At 39.9% G+C, this 24,267-nt stretch overlaps 1 protein-coding gene across 2 annotated transcripts in view; it reads right to left on the bottom strand.

The window, feature by feature from the left end:
• Positions 1 to 1,474: 1,474 nt before the first annotated feature.
• Positions 1,475 to 24,267, bottom strand: part of MTHFD1L (methylenetetrahydrofolate dehydrogenase (NADP+ dependent) 1 like) — a 145,750-nt gene continuing 122,957 nt past the window's right edge. The window contains exons 27-28 of one of the 2 annotated variants that reach the window (XM_066315473.1): positions 8,097 to 8,209; positions 1,475 to 4,456 (exon numbers count right to left, since the gene is read on the bottom strand). In XM_066315473.1, coding sequence (XP_066171570.1) covers positions 8,120 to 8,209 — 90 coding nt within the window. In that variant the 3' untranslated portion in view covers positions 1,475 to 4,456; positions 8,097 to 8,119. Of the gene's footprint in view, positions 4,460 to 8,096; positions 8,210 to 24,267 lie in introns of both variants that reach the window. The other variant, XM_066315474.1, reaches the window with a different exon arrangement.

Here is a 24,267-nt window from a genome sequence, read left to right as displayed (position 1 = left end):
AAGGGACCTGGAGATCACTTGGTGCAGGGTTGATTTGAAAAGGTTTGTCAGTGTCGTGCCTGGTTGAGCCTACGCTGGTATGGAGCAGTTTAGCTCCTCCCAATAATTACTCAAAAAGTTGAAGTTAAAAATTTTACTGAGGAAGCAAATATTGAAGATTTTACATAAAAGCTGCATGCACAAATTGATTCTTCCTCATGTTTGTGAGTATATAATACATTAAACTCAACCACATGGGGTAGGAAACTATTATTATGACGACTCTTGTAAAAATATTTGAATTTAGTTTACTTTATGTAAACATTCTGGCCTTGAATCCTCAGTGAATGGTAACGTGTATAGTATACAGCAGTCCTGTTCTCAGGACAAATGCCTGAAGGGGCCTTCAGTGTTTCCATTCCAACCCTCTCAAGCAGGGGGTCCATACCTTGGCCTTAAAATTTTTCTCTAAAATATTTTCTCCAAAGAAAATTTTAAGATAACCTGCATGTTTAAAGGGGTAACACCCCCCCTCACCACCATAGCAATTCAGTGGAGGGGAGAGTTTGCATATGCCTCCCACACTCACCCCTGGCTGATTGGGTGGCTGTCAGCAGGGCAGACTCAGGGGGCCGCCAAGAACAAACCTCTATGGGTTACCCATATGGCTAAGGTCCTGGCTGAAGTACTGCAGAGAAGCTGTTGGAAATCTAGCCATGAAAAGGGTGTTAAAAACCCAGTACTGATGCAAACCACATGCCTGGGACTAAACTCAGCTATTTAAAAAACAGGAACACTGTCCACTAAGTGCCTGCAATGCTCGATTTCTTCCCTCACCTCCCCTATTTTATTAATTCATGCTCCCAGGATGCTTTCTGCTATGTTATGGCCTAGTGGTTTAGCACCCATAATTCCTGAAGCTTTTGCATCACTTGTGTTTGAATCCTACCTTGAGAAGCCCACAGAGAATATTCCTGTACCTGACAGTGCTTCACATGAATCCAGCCTACAGCTGAAAAGTGGAAAGTGTCCAACTGACTCTTACGTCTGACCCAGCCTTTCACGTCAAGGACCAAAGGCAACAGCAAGATATTTTGAGATCAGGACAGGATGTTAGCCTAGTGTGTCCTTCCCCAAGCACAAACCAACTTCAAAAGGACTCTACTGATGGAGAACAACTTGTGGACAACCCTGTAGTTCATGGTCCTTTGTGGAAACAGCCAGGCGCCAAACACTTTCCTGGGTTCTCGGAAACCAGGTAAGAGTCCCATACTTTCCTCACATCTGGCTGATGCTCCTCTCCTTCCTTGGCATAGCTGTGTTTAGCTGGAGACATGGGCATGACAGGACTAAGTGGCTTATGAGGAATTAAAAAAAAAGAAGTCACTATTTAAGTAGACAAGATCATAGAGAAAGAGAGAACCATATTAAATAATTGATGTATTTATTAATAAATTCAGACAGGACCACTTGTGCAAACTAAACGTTAGCACACTTTAGCTATTAGACTTTATTTTGATGCTCATGGCAACTGAAATTCCAGAAACTTGAATTTCCAACTACAAATGAAGAAACCTGCTGCATGTGTTCTGAAGTATTTCAATGTCATCACAGAATCAGTTCAGCAGTAGCAGTAACAAAGTATTGAGTCACTACAGAAAGCAGATCTTCTGATAATAAACAACCGCATGGTGCTAAACACACTTCAGCAAAGGCAGGGATAAGCTTGGCAAGCTGCCTTATAAAGCTGTGGTTCTGCCATGTAACAGCGTTGCTCAGAGTAGATGCAAGAAGAAAGGAGTCCCACAGCCACATCCATGTAACAAGTGACACACCCACCAATAAGTGGGATCTTAAAAAATTTTCAGGTTTGACTCTTCTGCAGGAAGGCCTCAGATTAAGGAACATATTGTGTCAGTTTCTGCAGCTCAGCTGGTGGCCAATAGCTCAATCCCTCTGGATCACGACAAAGGACAAAAAATGCAATAGCTTGAGAGATTTTGGAGCTAGTTAACTAGAGGAGGTGGGGGAAAAGCTATGACAAAAGACAAGTGGGCCATTTCACCTTTCCTTGAGTTACTGAAGCTATCTAAACAATATAACAAATCCTGTGCACATGACTGTAGAAAAATTTACAGGATGCTTGTCAACTCTCAACTAAATGAGCTGGAATGGTGTTTTAGGGAGAGACTGGGACCGTTTATCTGACCTATCAGTGTGTGGCCTGAAGGGATAAGATGGAGACAATACTACAGAAAGTATTATACAGCAGCTTGAGATGACTTATAAAACTTGTTGCTTGAACATCCACATCCATATGGGAGCTTCAAAGGCAATCGGCCAGTGCCACATTTAGTATCCCACACTGCATGGTGACAATTCCAGTGCACCTGCAGGGGAACCATAGTGGCTCCTAGCAAGGCACAATTATGTGTTTTCTGAATTTCTCTGGACAAAATGGAATGAAAACCTTGTTTATTTTTCTTGTAAGGAAGCTACCAGGAAAACTGTGTCTTGAAACCATATCTATTTTTCTTCCAAAACTCTTTGGCTATTTTTTTTACTAGATAGATGAGTGTGAGACTAATTTACAGCACTGTTGTGTGTATGAAGAGCACAGGGTTGTATTTTGTGGCACAATTTAATAGAAAATAAAAGAAATCTCTCTTCCCCAGCAGCTCTGAGAGCTTGAATCAGACTTTCTACTTACCATGTTTGTCATGCCCCAGTGTAATTAAAGCATCCACAGTCTAGGCTGTTACAAGCCCTATCGTCTAGTAAGGATAAAATATTAAATTGCTCTAGTTTTTACATTTAAATTTATCTTCACAGCAATCCCTGTGGTGCTGGAGGACCATGCTATGAATAGCACTGAAATGCAGTCAGCAGACATTTCCGTGCTACTCCAGGGAAGGCACAGACAATTAATTGTCCCCAGTTTGCTCTACTGTCCATAATTATAGTTTTGAGTTTATAAATAACGAAGCATGATTTTAAGAACCAAAACAAACCCCTCAATTACTACAGAGTTTCTGAGATAATTAAGTCTCCAAATGTGGCTCTGTAGAAGGGAACCAAGGCTACCCTGCAAAAGCCCACAACACGCAGATGTGCGTAAGCAGAGCAAAGCGACAGGATGGAAAACGTCATCAGGAAAATAAACTCTCTCATCATTATTTCACTGCTTTTTACCTAAAAAAACAATGGCCTATTGTCTCGATTCACCCTATTGTTCTGTCTCATTTTTTGTTATTGAAGGAGCCAACAGTCAGTCAACGAGAGTTTCCTGAGAAGCAGCAGCCTGGAAAGCTAAATGCAGTATCCTGTGCCTAAGGCTTGTTTTGCTACAGGTTTTAGGAAAAACCAGGAAAGTAAAGTTACTGAGACAAATTAAAACACACGTTTGCAATTGAACTTGTTTGAATACCCCTTCAAATGGAAGTACCCTCCATTTTTACCAGTAAGGTCGTTAAAACCTGCAAAATGAAGCAGAAAAAAGCTGTGCCCCGTCCCCATCCCTGCTTGACAGACGTTCGTTCCTCTGTTGTAACTGGGCTGTTGTGTACTGCCAGGGAAAAAACTCTAGGTCGGGAGCCAGCACAGCAGGAGGCTTCATTAGCCATGAACAGGAGCAAAACAGCCCTTCAGAAGGAGCAGTGCCCTGTCTGAACAACCAGCTTCACCACAACAAGCACATAATCAGCTGGACAGCCTGTAACACATGCTCCGGATAAAGACAGACCTATGGATACAAGACAGCTATGGCTTAAGTGTTTCAAAAGATCTTTGCCCAACAAGGAAACAAATTATACATTAAAAACTTTTAACAAAATACATGCTCTGTTCTTTCTCTGTTTAATATCTTCCTTGCTTGAAACTTGGCTGTTGCCCAAACGCATCCAGAGCAACGCTTGATGATAACTCAAAAATGTGCAGTTAATCTGTGTGTAGTTTCAGCTCTTGAATGCCAGGAGCAAAAGTGTACTTTTCAGAGAGAAATAGGCTTGGTCACACAGCATAATCATGTTTATGCAAGTTTTTTGTAGATAGCCAAGATAAAGGAAATACTTCTGTACACTCCTCTGAGAAAAGACAAAAACTCTGAGTTGAAAAACTGCTCTTTTTCAACGTCATTTTATCCACAAACAAGCATAAGCTGCAGTAGAGCGCTTCCTGCATTACAGCGAGCAAAACTTTACCTTGCTGGGTTTGTTTGTTTGGTTTTTTGTTTGTTTGTTTGGTTTGGTGTTTTTTTTTTTTTTTTTTTTTTTGTGTGTTTTTTTTTGTTTTGTTTTGTTTGGGGTTTTTTTAATATTACAGTTATATTTCATCATAAAAACTAGTTTGAAGAAAGAGTAAACTTTTGCTCTTTGGTCTATCTTGACATTCCTCCAGAGACACATAACAGGAATATTTCAGATTCATTTTTTGTCTCCTACTTGCAGGAAACAGGAAAGTTGCAGTTCTTAATTTTCAGCTTCTGAAATGAAAGATAAGAAATTTATACATTGAAACAAGATATCTGCTTTCTTTAAAGAAAAAAAAAAAAGTCACAACCTAAATGAGCGCTCCAGTGAAATGGGATATTTTTGCCTTAACAATTAACAAAAATGTATAATTATGCCATATGCACCTCCCATTTATTATGTGCGTAGCCCAACTAAGTGAGAAACAAAAACCTGTACCTGTCCTCCAGCATAATACAGACTTCAGACTGCATATTACTGTAGTAATTGTTGTTGACTGAAAGCTAATACTGTGGAATGAAACTAAAATAAGTAATTTTTTGTTCATAGGCTCAGTTTTGTGGATGTAAGGAAAAGGTCTTAAAACATTTTCTATTCATATCTGAATAAATTATGATGAGAACATCTAACAAATAGGTTGCAATTTTAGAACACCACTTTTGATCTGCTCTTACGGACTTCTTTATGGCCACAAAGATGCTCACAGGCAGAGCTCTGGGATTCCTTTCAAGTTCAGAAAAGCTCTGAGGGCAGCAAAGTAGCCATGCTGTGTATTAAAATAATTCTGATGCTCTGCCAGTTTTGAAGAGAAGAGTTCAAGAATACATCAGACACTGCGGACAGTGGCCGCCTTATGAAGTCACAACTGAGGAGAACAATTTCCCCCTGCTGCCATCAGCCCAGACACTCAAAGCCTACACAGTAAGTGCAGGCACCTACTGCCACTGATTAAATTAGAGGGATCCTTAGAGCTCACAAGGATCCTTAACAGACTTTAATTGTGCAGGTCCAGTTTGCAACTTTCCCTCACTGAGCAAAATTTTTTTTTTTTTTTTTAAATTTCTTCCTATTGGCAAACTTGTCTCCATGTAAGTCTTACCCTTGACTGGTGCTCTCTACAGACAGCTCCTAAGGAAACAATTTCAACTTTCTTAGCGTATGACTTGGACAGTATAATTTAAACAGGACAGTCGGTAGTGACGAAGGACTAGCCAGATTCCTTTGGGTTCATTTCTGTACATTAATGTTTCGTTTTTTTGATAGATCACATTGCTCCTACAGAGAGACTCCAATATTGTGTGTCCATGTATTGGCTCTTTGTCAACAGAGAAAAACAGAGTTGACTTTTATGATAAGGTTTTTCCTTCCATGACTTTTTAGAGCATGTTCAAATGACTGGTGTGAAATGGTAGAGAAAAATCAGAGTGGAAAATGACACCCAGTGTTCCAGCTCAGCCAAAGCCTCACACAGCATCCTGAGAAGCAGGAACTTCTGCCTGTATGTCTTTCACAGGTCTGATGAAGATATGCATTGCAGAGGAGGATATTAACTGCACACTAAAACAACTGTTCTCAGCTCTGCAGACATGTTTATAATGAAACAACAGCAGCTCTTCCACAAATTTCTAAATATTTTTCCATTAAAATTGAAAGTTTTAAAGATCTGAATCAGCCCTAATGAGCTGGCAAAACACCATATTATTAATAATATCATACACTAAAATGCTGCAGAATTCAAATTAAATGAAAAAAATAAATCCCTTGATCTGCCACCACAGAAACAAACCCACAAAGACCTCAAATCATGGTATCACCTACAGTGTAGGTTCACTTCAGTCAATATGTGAAAACAAAGGATACTACTAAACCTCTCCACAGAAAGTTGGGAGTAAAGACCACATGGGAATATTAGTTCACTCTTCTTCCAAAATAAGCAATGTACAAATCTAGCACATGAACCAGATGAATTTTAGAGCTAATGAACACTTGACTACCTTGTGTGGTGTTCATTGAGTATTAACATCCTTTCAAGGCATTTATTTAGATTGTTAAAGGTAGGAACACAGATGAGCATGTGCCTATATTGATGAAAAATAAATATAATCAAGCTGCTTTTTTCTTTAAAACTCTTAACCTTAATGAAGCATTCACCTGTCAGATGACAACAATGCCTCCATAATGACATTAAAATAATTTATTAACTGTTGGTCATATATGTTATTTCCTACCTATTATGTTTTTATGACTTCATTAGTATTTCTTTTTACATCTGACAAGACACCATCACTGACTAAAACCCAAGTTTAACATTTTCATTTCAAACACAGCTTCCAATGAAAGGCCTTCACAGTTGGAAGGGAGTATTTTGTCTCCTTAATTACTGTTGTTCTTTCAAACCCATCAGTGCCTGGTTTGGATGGATTTTTGTAAGACTAGGCAGTAAACACCCAATTAAGCAGGCTATGTGAATCTGCATATAGATTTTGCGTTAGGATTCTCCAGTCATTTCAAACGATTCAGAAGCAATTACATGGTGACACATAATGAATCAATACGTGTGCATGAAGCTGTCAGACATATCATGTGTATCAGTAACTAAAATGGGATACATGCCAAGGAGTGCCATGTGCAGCACTACCCAGCCACACAATAGTCAGGGCTGGTTTGCATACAGGTAGTTAATTACCTGTGCATGCAGGTTAACTTTCAAGCTAGATGCTTTTTACTTGCCTTGACTGGCACACACAAGCTGGCAGAATCTGCTCTCACCAGGTATTACGTGAATATTGTGGCATTCGTGTGAATGGGCGGGCAAGTGAACAATTCACTTGGTCTGGTTGGGTTGTGCAAACCTCTCCCCTCCTCCCAACAATCCGTTCAAACACAGAAATGGAAAATGAAAGCCCTTTCACTCAATCCACAGCAAGAAAGCACTGCTAAAGCAGGGCTGAAGCACCTGGTACATCCACTTCAAAGCTGTGGCTGATCTGGGGTCCAGTCACAGTCCTATTAGCTCATAGTAACAGTGTTGCTCTGTCTCAAAAAAGAAAAACCCTTTTGCTCTCCAGACCAATCAATTGGGGGAGAGAGCTAAGTGATGAAAGGAGAGAATCCCCTGACAGGCACACATGGTTTGTTTCAGTCAGGGTTACATTCTCTCTTACTCCACTTATTATGTTAAAAGGTTAAAATGGAGTAGCATGAAATATTTTCATAACATCTTGTATTTTTAAGTGAGGAACATGTGCTGCACAAAATTAAAGCAGGACACCAAGAAGATTAAGGGAAGAGAGAGAAAGGGAGGAGGTGGTGGGGGAACTGCAACCTTCGAGGAAAAGGAAGAGAATCCAGCATGAAAAACAGGCTAAGAGGACAGCTTTGTGTTCCTGAAATGCTTATTACCATTTGAGAGAGATGACACCAGCTATGAAAACAAAACATGAAAAAACAAAGCAGAGCTCATGAACAAACTGAGAAATATCTTCTGTGGTATCTAGGTAATGACAGACACACACTGCCACGTGTGTGGCAGTATTTCTTTTGAGGTGACTAAGATGACATGGTTTCTTCAGACTGGCTTTTTCCATAGCTAAGAGTGGTACAGTTGCAGAGCTGGCTCCTCCTGATGCCAAAACTGACAGTGCCAGAAAATCCAAAAGGCACCATTAGCGGACAACAGCAAAGTGCCAGTCACCATTCAGCAAATGAGAAACCCGTGTGATAAACTGCACATTATGAAATACACCCTCAAAGTGCCTAAAATCCTTATTGAAACGATAACCTAGATAAACTCCTGACATCCTTTCTTACACACATACTAGGCACAAACATCCTCCCCCAAGCTGGAACAGGAAAATGAAGGCTGTTGACCGACCTGAATTTGGATGTCACTTTCAAAACAATCCTTTCACTTGCTCTGTGATGGGGTCAAGGTCAATGTCATAGAAGCATGGCCTTGTGGGCAGTCCTGGCATGGTGCTCATCTGTGGAAACAATGACATTCAGTTATACTCCTGCACCTGTAAGCAGATAATCTGTCTACCCTTGCAGATAAACCTTGGAGAAAGGTTGGATTGTTAAACACAGGCTCAACCACAGATGTGACCTTTACCACATATTTCTGTTTCTGTTAAAAAGTCAAACTGGGCATTTTTTGATTAATTTTTAAGTATGAGCTTCTAAAAGACAAGAAAGAGAAAACAAATCCCACAAAATACAGGCTAGCACAGCAACTTAAGAACAAATTCTATAACAAAATAAACACCATTTGTGACTTGCTTGTTCCTCAAAATATCTATCCAGATCATTTATCCATTTATATCTCCTGAAAAAAAAAATCACGCACCAAAGAGCAAAGATGTAATTGTCTGAATTTACCTGGTGATATGAATATGTTGAACTCAGACCTCTCCCAAAGAAAACCAAAAAACAGAAGCAGAATTAATCATAACACTTACCTAATGACAGGAGTAAATTGAAATAGTTCTACTAAACATACAGGAATTACAGCTGAATCCTAATTTACTAGTTAGAATTAACAGGTTGAGATACGAAGCTAAACCAACCCAATTATCTCAAACTATGCATAATTAAGATCCTGATCTAGCATAAGACACTAGCATCTGCATACTTTTAAACATGTCAGTAGTTTCATGGAGTTAAATTACACAGTTAACTACAGCTCTGCTCAGGCTATTTATACTATTATTTGAAAATGGCATTTTTAGCCAGTTTTAGCAATTAAAGGCACATAAACAACATGGAAATATTGAGGTGCCCCACAACAGCTTAAGCCCCTTTAAATCAGAGGGGCTTTCCCCCATTTCCCAACTCCCTGCCTCAGGACTCCTCGCTTCTCCCTTGCAAAGGAGATGTCTTGAGAGCAGGTTTGGCAGAACAATGCTGTTTTTTTGATCTGCGTCATTTTCTCCTGTTTCAGCCCCTTAAGCCAGGAAGGGCTTCCCCATTCCCAGTGCCACCACTGGCACAGTGTAAAGGCTGTGCCTGTGTGGCAGTTTTAAAACAGGACCAGTGTGGATCAACTTGGGTCACTTTGGCTTCACATCTTGAATATCTCTCTATTTTTCACTAATTCAAGGAACTCTAAAAACAGCATTTCGGCTTAATGGCTCTTTAACCCCTTTTGATATCTTAATCTTGTAAGTGGAGAAAGTGGAGAATGCTCCTGCTATAATAGGCACTATATCAATACATAAATTAATGAAAAACCTTACAATTTCTCAAAACAAACCGGGAATTTAATTTTGCTTGACTGTTTGTTGGCTGAGAGTCTTTAAGCATTAAAACTTATTTGCTAGGTTTTGAGGAACGAACTTTTTGCCAGGGCAAGTCAGTGGAGCTCATAAAAACTGGTGGTTAACCTGACCACAGGAGGTAACCTTCAAACTGGGATGTGTAGGAAAAAAAATTATACTGGCTCGAGTACCAGAAACACTCCAAACACAATAACCTACAGAAAGGATCAGATTACAGTATGTCTTCATAACTGAGCTGAAACAGCTTGCTGGAAGAGGGAAGTTTCACCCTGGGAGTCCCTGGAATGATTCTCCCTTGGAGCTGGGCACTCATATTGCTGCAACCAAGCCTGTCCAACACACTGAACTGATGTCAGTACACGTTTTTGTGGCCAGGGTTGGTGGGCTGATGAACTAAATCTGGTTATCAACACGACCAGATCACCACCAGGCCCCAGGGTGTGCCAAGGGAACAGCCAGAGTACACTCCTGTGGCCAGCCATCACCTCCCGCCTCCAGCACACAGCTCAAAGCCAGGCAACCTCCTCCCTCTATCCTCCCTAATTCCCCAGCAAGCACAGCTCAGCTACAGTGTTTTCTCTGGCCAAAGGCAAGCCCTAACAGGATCATTGGCCCGGAAAGAGGAAAAACTTATGACCACCATCCTAGCTGCTCCAGAGTGCCAGACCTACAGCCCCCCTGGCTCTGGGGCAGACCATGTTTCATTATTGCAGCCTGACCTGCTGCATATTCCATGAACGGGTCAGCATCTCCCTTATGCTACAGCTTTGCTCCAGACACTCACGTACTGACTCCAGCATGGGAATACAAGCAAAATATAACACCTCCCCAGCACAGTCCCATTTACTCCAGAGAGTAAATGCTGCTGCCATTTCAGAGTTAATCCCGTACTGAGAAGGGGAAAAAAGGTGCCTCGGGAGCTCAGTACTGGCACAGCCATCATCTCACTTGAGATCTAGCTCAGAGGAAAAACAATGCAACGAGTTCTTCTAGTGGCTCAGTACATTTCCTCTGTTTTTAAATATAGTCCTTCCTGATGTTTTGTTATTGTACGTAGTAGGATTAAAAGACAAAACTGTCAGTTTGTGTTGACCAAACCCTGCCTCTGACTGCATGACATCATTTATTGGCTGACATTGCCTTGGCATCTTAGCTAAGTACTAAAACACCTTGCTACTATTCTTTATCCATTGGCCACAGCAGTTGGACGACTACATCATTAGGGTCGCTTAATTATTTTCTGTCTCAGATTCCTTCCAGTTTCTGAGTTAATGTTTGACAAGGAACTGCCCCAATTAATTACATCTCACTGGGAGGGGAATGAACAAATTGCCAATGACAACTTTCTGGTTACTTTGTGTGTAGCAGTTCAACATCTGAAAGCAAACCCCCAAATTCCAACAAATTCCAAGTTTCTTTTTTCTTTTTTTTTTTTAACTATAGGTAATTTAGAAGAGTTTGTGGGTTTTTTTGTTTGATTTTTTGGGTTTTTTTTGTTTGTTTGTTTTAAGAAATAACAAATATCAGTCCAACATTTGTATTTTGCATTTTGGACTTTTTTTTTTCTTTCATAGGCACAGTTCTTCACCAATATAACTCTACTGTATTAACTAGTGAAACGTTATTACATTTTAAAAAATGCAAATATCAAACCAGTTTATTGCTGGTTTGGGAAATACAACTATTCTCAGATTGAAAACTGAAGTCAGCAAAAGGGAATAGGTTCATTTGAATTAAAACCACTGCTGCATAAAACAAAGTACAAGGCAAAGAAAAACCTCCAGAAGAAACACTTTGGGACAAACACTTATGTGAATTACACGCTGAAGATAAACTATGCACTGTCATTTTTCCCATGGCCCAGACCTTCAAACAGGCAAAGCCATGTAGATTTATGATCATTACCCTATGCTCTCATTATCTGAACACACAGAGGTAACATGCAGAAGAATCTATCCCTTTTTCATTACTTCAAGGTCAATAGGAGGAGAAGGCTGGCTGGCTGAGGAGAGTACTACTGATTATTCCCTCTCTAGCCCTCCATTTCTCTCCTTCAACCACAAAGGCAGGAAAAAAAAAGAGGGCTCAGCCTGCTGCAAGGCTGCAGCGAGGCTTCACCTGACTGGCTTTCCACATGGCTGCAGGCTCAGGATGATCCTCTTCCCTCTCACTGTTTTCCATGATGCTGAATGAAGGCATTAGTAAGTGAGTTGGTCTTTATTCCAGCAGGTGTGATCCAGAGGGATCCCTCTCCCTGACCTCAGTGACCAGAGCCCAGATTTTTGTGCATGGAGGGGCAAAGCCATCTGGCTGTAGCACATTCTGTACCTGCACAGTGCCCAGCAGACTATCTCCACCTCTCCAAAGCTTCCTGAAATAACTAATTACTAATTAAAATTACTAATAACTAATTAAACATTACTTCAGTTTTAAAATCTGAAAAAAGCAGAATCAAGAATGAAAGAGAAAGTTTGCTTACAACATAAATCACTTTGGTAATTAGCAGGTATGCACAGCACAAGAAAAACCCACAGAAATTTATAATCACACAGCAGCTTGCTTGGCATCTCATAAAATATACATCCTCTATATATTGCCCAGACAGCAGCACAACTCTCCACTCTAATATACTAACATTTGGGTTATAGATTGGTAGCTATGCAACATTGCACAGTGTGGCTGTAAGAATAAAACAGGAAAAGAAGTGGAGAATGACAGCATGTTATCCACTCAAAATCACAGACTGGATTTAGATGGCTGAAGTGATCAGTACTTAATTTGAACAAGACGGTTACTATCACACTTTTCCTGGGAGAAGGAAAATATAAGGCATAAGCTTGGTACCTTAAGGCTTAATGCAATTCATGTGAATGTCTCATGCAGGGGGAAACAAAACAAAACAAAACAAACAAAAAAACCAACCAAACAAAAAACAACCAAAAACCCCCAACAAACAACCCAAAAAAAACCACCCCCCAAAAAACCCAAAGAAAATAAATGTTATAGAAATAGTATAGGAGTGAATAGGAACTAGTTTTCTAGGAACAGACTATTTCCTCTGCAAACTGCAACTGTCCATCCATGAGAGCGAATCAACTACAGAAAGATTACGTGAAAATTAAAATGCCATTTGTTATTATGGCTCTGTGTTTGGGAGGCAAGAGCAGCAAGTCTTACAAGTCAGCTTATCCTAAGGATCATTTATGCTCCTGGAAATGCACAGCTGGTGGAAGACAAAATACAATTTTAGTTAAGAATGCCTGAAGGCTACTGTTATATTAGGCATTTATGATCCTCCAGAAGTTTACTTACATGACTGAACAAAAAAAACATAATGAGCTTCTGTACAAATAGAGAATGCCAGTTATTTTTCAAGAAAGCCATATGGAAGTGCTGCTCCACACCCTCTCCACAAATGCATCCATACTGGAAGAGTCACCAAGTTTCATTTAAATTACAGTTACGTGTTGATTTGTAATTTGAGTTGGCCATGAGATCTACATAACAGTTGTACACAGACAAGCACCAAGACCCTGCTAGTCAGGTTTGTTGTGGTCCACGAGGAACTATGCTGCTTAGCTTCCTTTTCCTTTAACATACAAATGCTCATCAGTGGTTGACATCCTGCCTTCGAGCGTGTATTCATCTATGTATGTATCTATATTTTTTCATTTATTTATATGAAAAGATCCTGACAGAACTTGAGATTGCCTTAACAGGGTTAGGGCAGTGGCACAAATTGCAAAACAGATGGTCCCAAGGAGGACATCCAACTCATGCTTAGTGTCTTTTTCACCTGTAAGACAAGAAGTGTCGGTTTTACAGGCATAACATGGTTTCTGTTGAATGAAGAAAGAAAACCAGAGGAATCTGTACTTACATAAAGTATGGCAAACAACTCATTAGAAAATACTGAAAAATCAGCAAATAGCTTACTGGGGAAACCTCCATATTCTGTGGCTTATGGAGTTAATAAGGGGTTTGACAAGAAATGCAAGTAATTCACATTTTTAAATTGTATCCTTTGGTTAATTAAACCTGCTACAAAAACTCACAACCATTTCAAACTTGAAATACTGCAGAAAACAGATGTTGTTTCTCAAGAGAATCCAGCATACACATGACTGTGGATAACTCCTCAATAAAATCTGATGGGATGAATTGCATATCCCACACTCCCTCAGCAAGAAACAATACAAGAGGAAACTCAAGAGATTTATAAATAGTGCTATAAACCTGTATGCATTACGGTCAACGTGCCAGAACTTGTTGGAATCCTGAGGCACAGCACGAAGGAGCTATGCTTCAGGGTTTCAATAATGTTTCCTAAGAGTGAGTTAGAGCTCTGGAAGACAGATCCACCACCAGAAATCTGCTTGACTTCAGTGCATCTGTCAGTCTCAGTGCATGCAAAGGTTAATGGAATCACTTTTCTCAAGAAATCTTTCCAGGTCTCCAGTGCTGCCTGCCCTTAGGTGCCAATTACTCCCACTGACAAGTGTGGTGCTGGCCACGCACTGGAGGCTGGTACCAGGGGAACTGCAGTCCACAGAGCAGGAAAGAGGCCTTAACACTCACCTCACTGCACTGCATGGCTGGAGAAGCGTGTGCAGATCTCTTCACTGGATCCCTCATGGTCCCTGCACTCGCCATTTCAAACCTATACTTGGAAATACTTCATGAGACTATCTATGCAATGAGGGTAGGACTACAGCACTGAACTATGTGACTGTGCAAACACTTGAAGTGAGCAGTCACTTGTTTCATCTTCAAACTGGACTGTCCGATAGCACACAGAAGCACTCAGTGTGAAAAGGGTACAGAAAAATGAGGCAGCATATACTAAGTATTTCCAGCATCAGCTTGAAGTTTGTTCCACAGAACTGGAAAATTCCTCCAGTCTGCAGAGCTCTATCACTTCAAAGGTAGCTCAGGTTTTGAATGATAAAGAAGAAAGAAAATAAATAACATGAAAATAACAAAAGAGAATAGTTAAGAAAACAGCAGGCCCCCCCGCCCCCAATAATTACAAGAAGAACATTAGAACAAAATGGCCAAACCAAAAATTGAAAAAAATCTAGTCTCCATCTCATCCACCCATCACGTATCACGGAGGGGAATGGTACCGTACCAAAACCTAAAGTGATATTCAAGTGACCTTTCACCACCTCTTAAAAGCAAGCAAACCTCCAAATCTCATATTACGAAAAGCACGTGCATAATGGAGGCAAGTTTGTGCTTCCTTCAAAAAATATCAACCTTTACAACCTAATAATCCAGTTTTGGAAATGGCAGTGTTTTTTAAAAAAACTACTTTACTAACTACATAATGTTTAAGAAAATATTATCTCACTGTTTGTCATTGCCCGAAGATAAAAAAGGGTTTTTGAAAGCAGCTAACCAATGATCTTTAGTTAGTGTTTAAATAATGGTTTACTTTTTAGTTTTAACGGAAATTTGCCAAACCTGATGATGGCCACAGGAGTTAGGGAGAGTGATGATCATATTCCCTTCTCAGGAAATCTTTAACAAAAAAGGATCTTGCTGCAGTGTCTAAGAACAATCATAGCAAGAAACTCAATACATTAGCAGCTTTCAAAATGGTTAAAATAATGTTTGAAAAGATGCTGATGCTGCCCTGACATAGGCTGTAGTATTCATTGCAGTAAATGGCTCTTTTTCACTGGCATGTTGACTGATATCAGGTGCAGAAGTCCATCTGGCATCAATTATTGTGTTATAATTGCCTCTTACTTTGATGTTTTACACATTCTTGGCAATTGTTGGATTTTTTTTGTGAAAGGATTTACAGCAACAAAATGCATGAACATTGCTCCTCTGCTTTTAGCATCTGGATGAAATTATAAAAAATACTGAATATTGATTATAAAATCCAAATTGGTCTTGCTGCCAGGTGCTCAAGTTAGGCAGAAACAACTTGTGCCCTGCTACATCCTCTGAAAGATTACCAGGATACAACAAATTTCTCATCTTGAATGGAAATGATCTGAGCCCAAAAGTGATCTTGTGGGCACCCTAGGGAATAAACAAAACCCACACAATAGTCCACATCTGTCCAGTACAGCTTTTGGAGAGATCTTTGGGTGCTTATCCCAAAGGAAGCAAGGGATTTCTTGGTGAATCAGTCAGTGTAATACCACTGCAACTCAAATGCTGCTGTTAGTGATGTGCTGAAGCACCAAAGACCCAGAAAGAACATTCTTCTAGCTATCAAATAAAATATTTAGGAATAGATGTAATCTGTAACAGAATGAGCAATTTCCCCAATTAAGTAAAATATTTATGACTCACATATATGACTGCAATTCCTCTTGGCAGAGATCTCTCAACTCATTTTCATCTTAGAATTTATAAAGCCACACTTGAAGCAGAAGAAAACGGTCCCCATTATAACAGCACAATGGAAAAAATCTATTAAATTGTAATTGGAAAATACATCTCTCTGAGGCAGCAGGTTAGATGGTGTTAGATGAGTGTACTATATTCTATACAGTCCACACCATGTTTCACAGAGTATTCTGCCCTACACAGGGTAATTGATAAACAAAATACTGCAAGAATGAAAGCTACAAAACGCAACTTAACCAAACAACTCCTCAGAAAAACAACCATTCATGAAGGAAATGAAGGGGGTGAGAAAAAAAATGAGGACTACGAACTCCAGGTGACTTGTTCCAAAACACTTCCTTTATTCCAGCCCACTCAAATCCATTTCCAGAAGTAATTGCTCCCTTGACTAAGGCCTACATCCTGATTTTCCTTTCCCCCTTGGGCTTTAGACAGAATCCCTGGCAGTGGACTCTTGCTCACTGCCTCTTGTACAAAATCACCTCCTCATCCAGAAGAAATCCTTCCCTGCAGCTCAATCCTGATGTCAGATGCTCCCAGGGCTGTTCCCATTCTTGAAAACTGTCCAATGTATCAGACAGTGCTGGAAATGGGCCCCTAAAGGAATAAATCCAGAGGATAGAGGCATTTTTCTCAAGTGCTGTTTCAGCAACAGGAATATTTTAAGCATTTGATGTTCATGGGCATATAATTCTCCTGCTTTGTTCAGTGTCCAGATCTCCTGGTAAAGAGGAAGTGTCCAAACTGTGCCAGCAGCTCAGTTTCTGATGAAAACAGAGCAAGTTTTGTGGTATTTGGAGAGGAGAGATGTTGAGTGACCCTTCTCAGCTGCCTTGTATTTGTTCAGGGACTGGGCACCCTTCATTTATTCTGAAACCTGTTTATTTTGTACCAAGTGTTTCTTTAGAAGCGCTGTTCTGCAAACTCTGGGAGCAAGTCACACTTTGTGCTGCTGGTATTCACTATGATATTTTGGTTAAAATCTTCATAACTTTGAGAAAACCTCAATTACAGCCCCAAAACTGGAGATGGTGGCAGCAGTAGACTGTGTGAGGCAAATGTGTGTGCTCAACATGCAACAAACTTTACCCTTCTCAGCACACCAGACTAGAAGAGCGTGAGGAGCATCATCCAGTCATTTCATGGCAAATTACAACATGGAAAAATAAAAAAAGATTGTATAACTGTGGTGAATAAAAGCACATTAAACTGCTGCCATACTATCCTTTTTGGTTACAATTAAGTGGATCCACTGATACATGAGTAAGTAAAGTTTCCTAGGAAACAGCATATCAAGCAAAGATGATGCGTGCACTTGTGTGTATGTGTGGTGTACATATATGGGAAAAACTGCTTCTAAAGAACATAAAGGTATTATAGCAAAAGACTCCCTTAAATTAATTCTTTTTAACTGTTAAATTGCCAACTTGGCTTGGTCTCATTCCTTGATTTAAACTAGGTGCCAGTGATGACCTTTGTGGTACCAAAGGGTATTAGATTTTTGGAAACCACCTCAAAACAACAGAAGTGGAAAAATGTGGTAGAGGAGGTGACTATACTTTGCTAGTCCCACCTAAGTAGACATGATCTAGTTGTCAGGACTGGGAAACAATAAAAGCTAGGATGTACACTTCATGGGTGCAATTCTGCTTTCTAGTCTGTAGGCATCATGAGAAGTGTCAGAAAGAAGAGCCTGGGAAGCTTGTCTCCAAAGAATGATCAGGGGTGGTGGGCACCAATAGCACCAGTCACTATCACTGTACTGTCATCATGTACAAACCTTGACCAGTGAGCATCTCTAACCTCATTAGTTCAGTTTCTATATCTACTTTCTCAAGTCACTTGTTGTTTGGATAAACAAATTATTTGCTCTTTACAAACTAAACTTAATTAACACACACTATTTCATGACAGACTGAAGCAAACGAGAAATAGACGATGACAATGAAACACCAAAATTATATTGTAATTTTGGATATGGGTGCTTTCTAACCATACAGAGTTTCACTCTCCAGACAAATTACTATTTTGATATGCTTGGTCAATGCCATCTTAGCTGCGCTGAGGATTTAAAACACTTTTCCTTTCTATTTATTCCTAACCCAGGAGATCAGAATGGATCCAGCTTGGATGGATACAAGGATGCCAAATTGTTAAAGTGTCTGTGCAAATCAGATATTCTGAGTCACAATTCCATTGCAGAACTCTGGCATTACACACTATTCAATACAGTGTGTCTTCTAGGATCATAACAGAATGTGCTGCAGTCCCCTTTGACAGGGAACAAAATAGAAAAAAAAAGGATATTACTTAGATCAGCAATTTTCCTCCTGTAGTCTATCGAACCACTATTTTAAGAAGTCTTCACAAGGCTGCTAAGAAAAGCAAGCCTTGAATAACCTATGCTTGAGCTCACACTTCTCCTGGAAAATGGAGGAGCACAGAAGTACTTTGAAAAAGGCTGAAAGCTACTGATGTGTGATGAACTCGAACGTTCAGAAGAGCCAGCTCCTTTGTAAGCCATCTTAACAGCACTAATAGTTTTAAGGAGGAAGGAAAACATTCTAGCCCTGAATGTGGGACTTAACTTTCATATGGCAGTACTGACTTTCAATGTTTCTCTAAGAAGATACTTAAACCCTAATTTCTGTTCACTGAGAGAGAGCCATGAGTTAACAAGCCGTCAAGACAGATTTAATTCTCAAAGGAAATCAAATAAAAATTTGTTAATTGATGGGGAGCACAGTCTTTATCCTACAAATGTGTATCCTTACATAATATAATAAAGATTAATGTATTTTTTACTTATAAATACAATTATTCTCAAAGTACTTACACATATGAATGAAATACTTCAAGGACATCTGGGAAATAAATAAAATAAGATCACCACTTTAAACTGTTCGATAGGAAGCAGAGAAGATTAAGTGATTTGCCAAAAGGAGCTAAGGTGCTGCCAGGATAACAGAACTTGAAATTGGTAACTGATTCTTATCTTAGTCTCATATAACTGAAATTCAAAAATAACATTGCGTGCAACGTATTTTTCTATTACATAATGAATGCTGTATCAGCATTTTTATACAACTTTCTCCATTTCTCACAATTTGTTCTCTATGAACTTGCAGTAAGTCACTTCCTTAACCACAGTTCCTGCAATAAAACAAGGGATAACAATAGATTCACAAAAGCAACAAAAATGTTGCTAAACCATCTAATTAAAATCAACTCTATTTGGAAACACCTTTTTTTTCAGTCTAAAGAACAAACCAACCCCCAAACAGATGTTTTGTGGGTAGTATTTTTCCCAAATGAAGTCTCTGAAAGGACAAAAAAAAAGGGGGAAGGTAATGAATTTCTGCATTCCAACACAAGTTAGCACAACTTTTTTTTTATTCTGACAAACATCTAGTACACACACGGTCTACAGGAACTTCCTTTCAAGCACTAGAAAAACTGTAAAAGTGCCACCATCATGGAAAGGTTTTTGTGCACATACAGAGTAAATCCTAAAAAGACTAAAACCAAAAAAATAGTAACAGAAATTAAGACCCAGTTAGAATATAATCCCTCTAATGCCAAAGTGAACAAACTAGCAGGCAAAGCTGTAAGATTTATTTATTGTTATGGTATATCCCCCCAACTCTTCCTAATCAAAACAAGGCCAGTCAAGGCTAATGAACTTTCATTTTTTGGCAAAGAAATCACTTACAACTCCACTGCTCAGCCAAGGCATAACAAACACAACCGGTAACACATCCGCTAATGTCCAGCCTTCTTCCTTTCCTCCTGGCAACCCCATGAACACAGGTCCTCCCAAGACGGCACACCAAACTCACCTGGAGAACTGCAGTGCCCAGCAGTGTGTTGCTATCCACATGCCTGGGCACTTTCCTTGAACAGAGGCTGCTGAGCAAGAGCACTCTCCCTTGAATGCAGCCATGGATCCTGCTGCAATCTCAGCAGCAGCAGCCCCTCCAGCAACTGGAATTCATGTAGTCATCCTCATTTGAAAATTACTTGTTGTTTATTCGTAGGAAAAGGCTGCTTTATCTTTGCTGCCACATTACATTTCTCAGACTGTGAGAATAAATACTTACAGTAAAGCTATTTTTAAATTTTTTCTGTGAAAGTTATCAAGAAATTTAGCTTTTTTCTTCTTTTCCCAAGAAAATTAAAGAGACAAGGAGCTTCACAAACTCAGAGGGAGATTATTTGTGCTGTCACAAGCATTCTTTGATCCCATTCTGGACAGATTACCTGCAGAGCGCTTATTTTCCACGTCTACTCTCTGCATCACATCTTTACTACAGGTGCCAAATATAATGGCATTGATGTTCTTTCCTACAGTCTGGAGCAGAGCTCTTCAGTCAGCACAGCTCATTCAGGGTCTCAGACACAAAGCAAACCTGACGTACGCAGTGCCAGCAGCGTGATGTTTCTCTCTGGTGCATACAGAAAAGGCTTTACTCTGCTCCTTGTGCACCACTGCATGTTCTGTCTCCTTCCTTTTCCTGCTGCTTTACTGCAACTGTGCCTGACCCTGCAGGATAGCGCAGAGCATGTGCCTGGCCACAGCTGAAACACAGGGATGAGAAAGAGCTGTCAAAGGTAGAAGAAGGAGGGGAGTATCTATATCTGTATCTACTTTGCTTTATCTGTTTGGGAACGTCATCTTTCCACTTGATTCAGTCTAGTAATAAAAGCTCCCAGTGCCTTGTTCCCTATAGGCAGGCAGCAGCAGGGTGTTGTACAGGCAGTGAAAGCTGGAGCAGTGTGATCAATGACTACAGAAGCTGCATGTTTTAAATCAGCCAGAAGGCAGGCAGGGAGCGTGTCTGTCCCATGTCACAGCAAATGTGCGTGTCGCGGGGTTTTGTCTCATGCGCGGGCTGGTGCCAGATGCTGTACGGAGGAAAGCTGGAACTTAGGGAGGTTGACAAAGCAATCTCTGTCCAACTGAGAGCTGATAGCTGAAGGCCAACTGAATCCTCGAACACTGTGCTTAGCATTTTTTCCAAACTACTTACTTGTGTTAATTACAGCCCTGTATATTGTTGATGGCTATAACCTTTCAGAAGTCCTGTTAAATTCTTGGACTCAATGGCTTTCCTGTGTTAATGACTTCCACATTTTAATCACATGTGAGAAAGTATTTCCTTCTTTTATAGAAGCATTAATATAAATGCCTGGCAGCATCTCTTCACAGACTGAAAATATTTTTAAAGAAAAACTAGTTTCCAGGCAGTATGGAGACGGCCTCAGATAACCTCTAAATTATGCATTAAAACACAGGGACATAGTCCAGGTATAAATGTAAGTCTATGAAATTCACAAGACTTTGGATTTACAGATACAAATTCTGTACGAACATGACAAAAATTCTTGGCTGCCTCAGTACTTCAAATACTAGAAACAGGGTAACATGTCAAGAGGCTTAAAACTGTTTTCTGTGAAGAATGACCCAAGAAGTTTTAATTAAATGGAGAGAAAGAATGTGGTCAAGTTGCTAAAGAATATGAACCTTTTGCCAAATTGATTCAGGGATAACAGCAGAGCTCTGATAACATCAATCAGCTCTAAACATACATTTTAAGTCAGCAAGCCTATGCAAAATACTACATGTCATACTAGTGTGCAAGCTGATTATTTAAAACCCAGTTCAGTATTTTCTTTTCAGAAGTGAATGGCCACATATTAATGCGCAGCTCTATGGCAGTCTCTGTAACATTCTGCCTTTCAAGATTACTGTCTAGATACTCACCCAGCAATTCAAATTTTAGCTGAAAAAAGAACTTTACATGAACTTTAATTTTTTGGGGATCCAGATTAGAATGTAGAAGTAATCTGAGTTATGTATGTCTAACATACATGATAACCTTCACAACTGAAAAGTTTCTCTTTCTTGTGAATAGGGTTGCATTGCTCCTCCAGTTATAACTTTTGAGTTTTAACAAGCCAGCTGAAGTGGCTGCAATGTCACACAAATAAAGATCTTTACTTTTTTGTGGACCTGCCAGGATTACTGGGGAATGTGATGAAAAGCCTGACAGACACTGAAAAAACAGCCACAGTCCAGAAAGTCGTTTCTGGGAGCAGATGTTTGTTCTAGGTGCATTTACAGATGGATGCTATACAAGGGGAAGCTGGCATTTAACAGGTACTGCACTCATTCACTTCACTGTCACTGAGGCTACTATTAAACATATTATATATATATATATATATAAATAAATAAGATTCAGTGAGAGAGAAGGGAAAACAATGACATATCCAGGGCACAACTCCAAGTAACGCAGGAGAAGGTCTGTGACATCCTTATTACTCATTTCCTCTCATAAGATTTTGACCCTTGCCTACCTTATCCCGATGTTTAAGGTTTATTGTCTCTTTGCTAGTGAAGACCCCTTAAGGAGGAAACAAAAGACAGCCCATCACATGCTGCTCCTTCAGAGAGGGCTGAGGCAGGCAGGGCTGGGAGCCTGGCTCCTCCCCAAGGCAGCAGTGATCTACAGCTTCCAGAGCACAGGCACCTACACCCAAATTGCTGCCAAGAGGGGCACATCTGCAGCCTGTGTGACCACTCCTTGGTTCACCAAAGGACTGCTCCAGCTTTAGGACTGACTGCCAAGAAGGACAGTGGGACTTGGAACAAGAGCTGGGACAGACACTTCTGCCATCCCTCCCGTAGCTCTCGTTGCCCAAATACCTCGGTCTCTTCTCAATCCGCTGTCTGGACATCCACTTCTGGTTTTTTTTAGAGTGATACAAAGCAAAGTGCAAACACCAGAGGCTTACCTACAAAACACTAAAAGTAGCAAACTCTAACCACCATGGAGCTGATTCACAAGCAAATCAGATTTTCTGCACTCAGGACACTGCCATCCCTCACAGAGACAGGGGCTGATACAGCTCCAGCAACATGATTTTCATTTGTAGACACATGTCTGTCAGAACCCTAAATCTCATACTGTATTACCTTTGTGACTGATATTATGTGGGTCTGGAAATAATCAAAGGGTAGTCAGTTGTCTTGAATTCGATAAAATGTAAGAATTTTTCTTACTCAAGTGTCAAAAAATATTAACATAACTTGTACTTTATAAAGGGGAAAGACTCCAAAACCAGGCAGTGTTCCATGTACCTGCAGTGATAAGTAGAAGAATGGTTAGCTATAATATAGACCTGTAAAAAAATAAAACTCCCTTGTAAGTTTCTTTTCCATCTGGGAGAATACTGCAATTCTCCATGAAAAATGCCAGCAGCAAACTGTCATGCTGAATTTTCCTGTACAGTATGTATTTGATTCTGAATCAATCCCACAGAGAACAGCAGACAACATCAAAACAGAAGTCTTTAATTGCCCCATAAAATGAAGATTACTTTAGACCTCTAAAAATGAACTTTTATGACTATCTCCCTGGAAAATGAAACCACTAGACATTACACTGCAGTTATCTGGGATTCATCTCATATACTACTATTTTTTTAAAAACTTTACTGGAAATCATATTGAAAGGCCTACAAGAAGGCACATTTTTGGATTATCATGGCTTTTTTGTCTGGGAAATAGAATTTAAAACATACCTTTAATGAAATGGTCCATTTGGCCTGAACAACCCAAGGAAAGAAAAAAATTGCTTTCTCTTTAGAAAATGTGATTTTAAATGTTTTCCAGTTGCAAAAGTAAATGTTGGCTGAGCTAACATTTCAGAGCAGATTCAGTTTACCTCGGAAAAAAAGCACTTCTCTCCTGGAATAAAAATGCTTGCAGCATTCTGTTTAAATTTGGAAGGTACCTCATTCCAGCATGACACATACATGTGCACCTTATATTCACCAGATCTCCCATCATGGTCCTCCTGACTGGGGAGTAAAGTAAGTCTCCCAGTTGTGCTTACTCTGTAAAAGTGCATGTAAAGCATTAGGAAGTGGCATTTAAATAATTTGAAATGATTGCTGACATTTCCTCCAGAAAAAGATTAAAGAATTTGTTCCTATTACAGACCCTGCAGCAGCACATTTATCAGTAATATAAGGAAGTGACACATACAGCTTGCTCAGCTACCAGGTTTCTTGTGGCAGATGGATTTTACATGTTCAATTTAGGATAACCTGCTGAATAAGCCAAGGGATGGGAGCTCTGGAAGACAGGCCACATTGACTAAAAGGTATTTTTTAATGGTATTATATCAGTGTATCCTACCAGCAAGTTATCCTAAAACAGATTCAAAAGGAATTCAAAGTGGCAACTCGGGAATACCAACAACTCTCCAGCTCAGTGGAAACACAGCTATGGAACTCTACGATCCTTATGCACCATGGGCATTTTGTGTTACTGAACAACTGGAGCTATTAGGAAACCTTACTTGCTTGTGGTCCCCACTTTTTTATGC

The sequence above is a fragment of the Sylvia atricapilla genome, chromosome 3, assembly GCF_009819655.1.
Source record: "Sylvia atricapilla isolate bSylAtr1 chromosome 3, bSylAtr1.pri, whole genome shotgun sequence".
NCBI classification, from domain to species: domain Eukaryota; kingdom Metazoa; phylum Chordata; class Aves; order Passeriformes; family Sylviidae; genus Sylvia; species Sylvia atricapilla.
Note: the sequence above shows the minus strand (reverse complement) of the source record. Positions and strands in the feature narration are given on the sequence as shown.